We start from the raw sequence: 487 nt of genomic DNA, 5'->3' as shown, positions 1-487 counted from the left end.
AACTAGATCAAGGAGATGGAAGCGCAGGCTGCTGCAAAGCAAAAGGCAGAAATGCCGGCGCTGACACATCGAAAGATCGTCGCCAACCATGGGCACATAAGCCGCCAGCGTTGGACTTAAGTTCTGTTGGGCAGCAACCGTCGCAACCGCCGATGCTCGAAGAAGTGTACTTTAGCGACAACAGCTCTTCACCGCGTCCACGTCAGGGCCGGAAGACCATCACTATTGATCAGTGGGCTAATACCTGAGAAGGCGTTTGAAACGCGAAATAAGATCATGCGCAAGGCCCTAGTGGACCCTGAGATTGATAACACAGACAAACTGGTGATAAGAGTCAATCAACTAATTGATCAAGGACTAATAACGCACGAGTTATCAATTAACATTATTACGAGCTGTGTAGTGTACGGCAAGGAAGGCACGATGCGGCGTATCGAATCGGGTACAATACTGAAGCCCATTAACGTATACAACTTCAGTTCACGAA

At 48.7% G+C, this 487-nt stretch overlaps 1 protein-coding gene across 1 annotated transcript; it reads left to right on the top strand.

Moving 5' to 3' along the window:
- Positions 1-276: 276 nt before the first annotated feature.
- GNI_194810 (hypothetical protein) lies at positions 277-371 on the top strand (the record flags this gene model as incomplete). Its single annotated transcript, XM_011135398.1, has 1 exon — positions 277-371. A coding segment is annotated over one exon (95 nt), but the record flags the coding sequence as incomplete, so codon positions are not given.
- Positions 372-487: the final 116 nt, after the last annotated feature.

Source organism: Gregarina niphandrodes, assembly GCF_000223845.1.
Source record: "Gregarina niphandrodes unplaced genomic scaffold scaffold00092, whole genome shotgun sequence".
Classification (NCBI taxonomy): domain Eukaryota; phylum Apicomplexa; class Conoidasida; order Eugregarinorida; family Gregarinidae; genus Gregarina; species Gregarina niphandrodes.
This window is presented reverse-complemented; position numbering and strand designations above follow the sequence as displayed.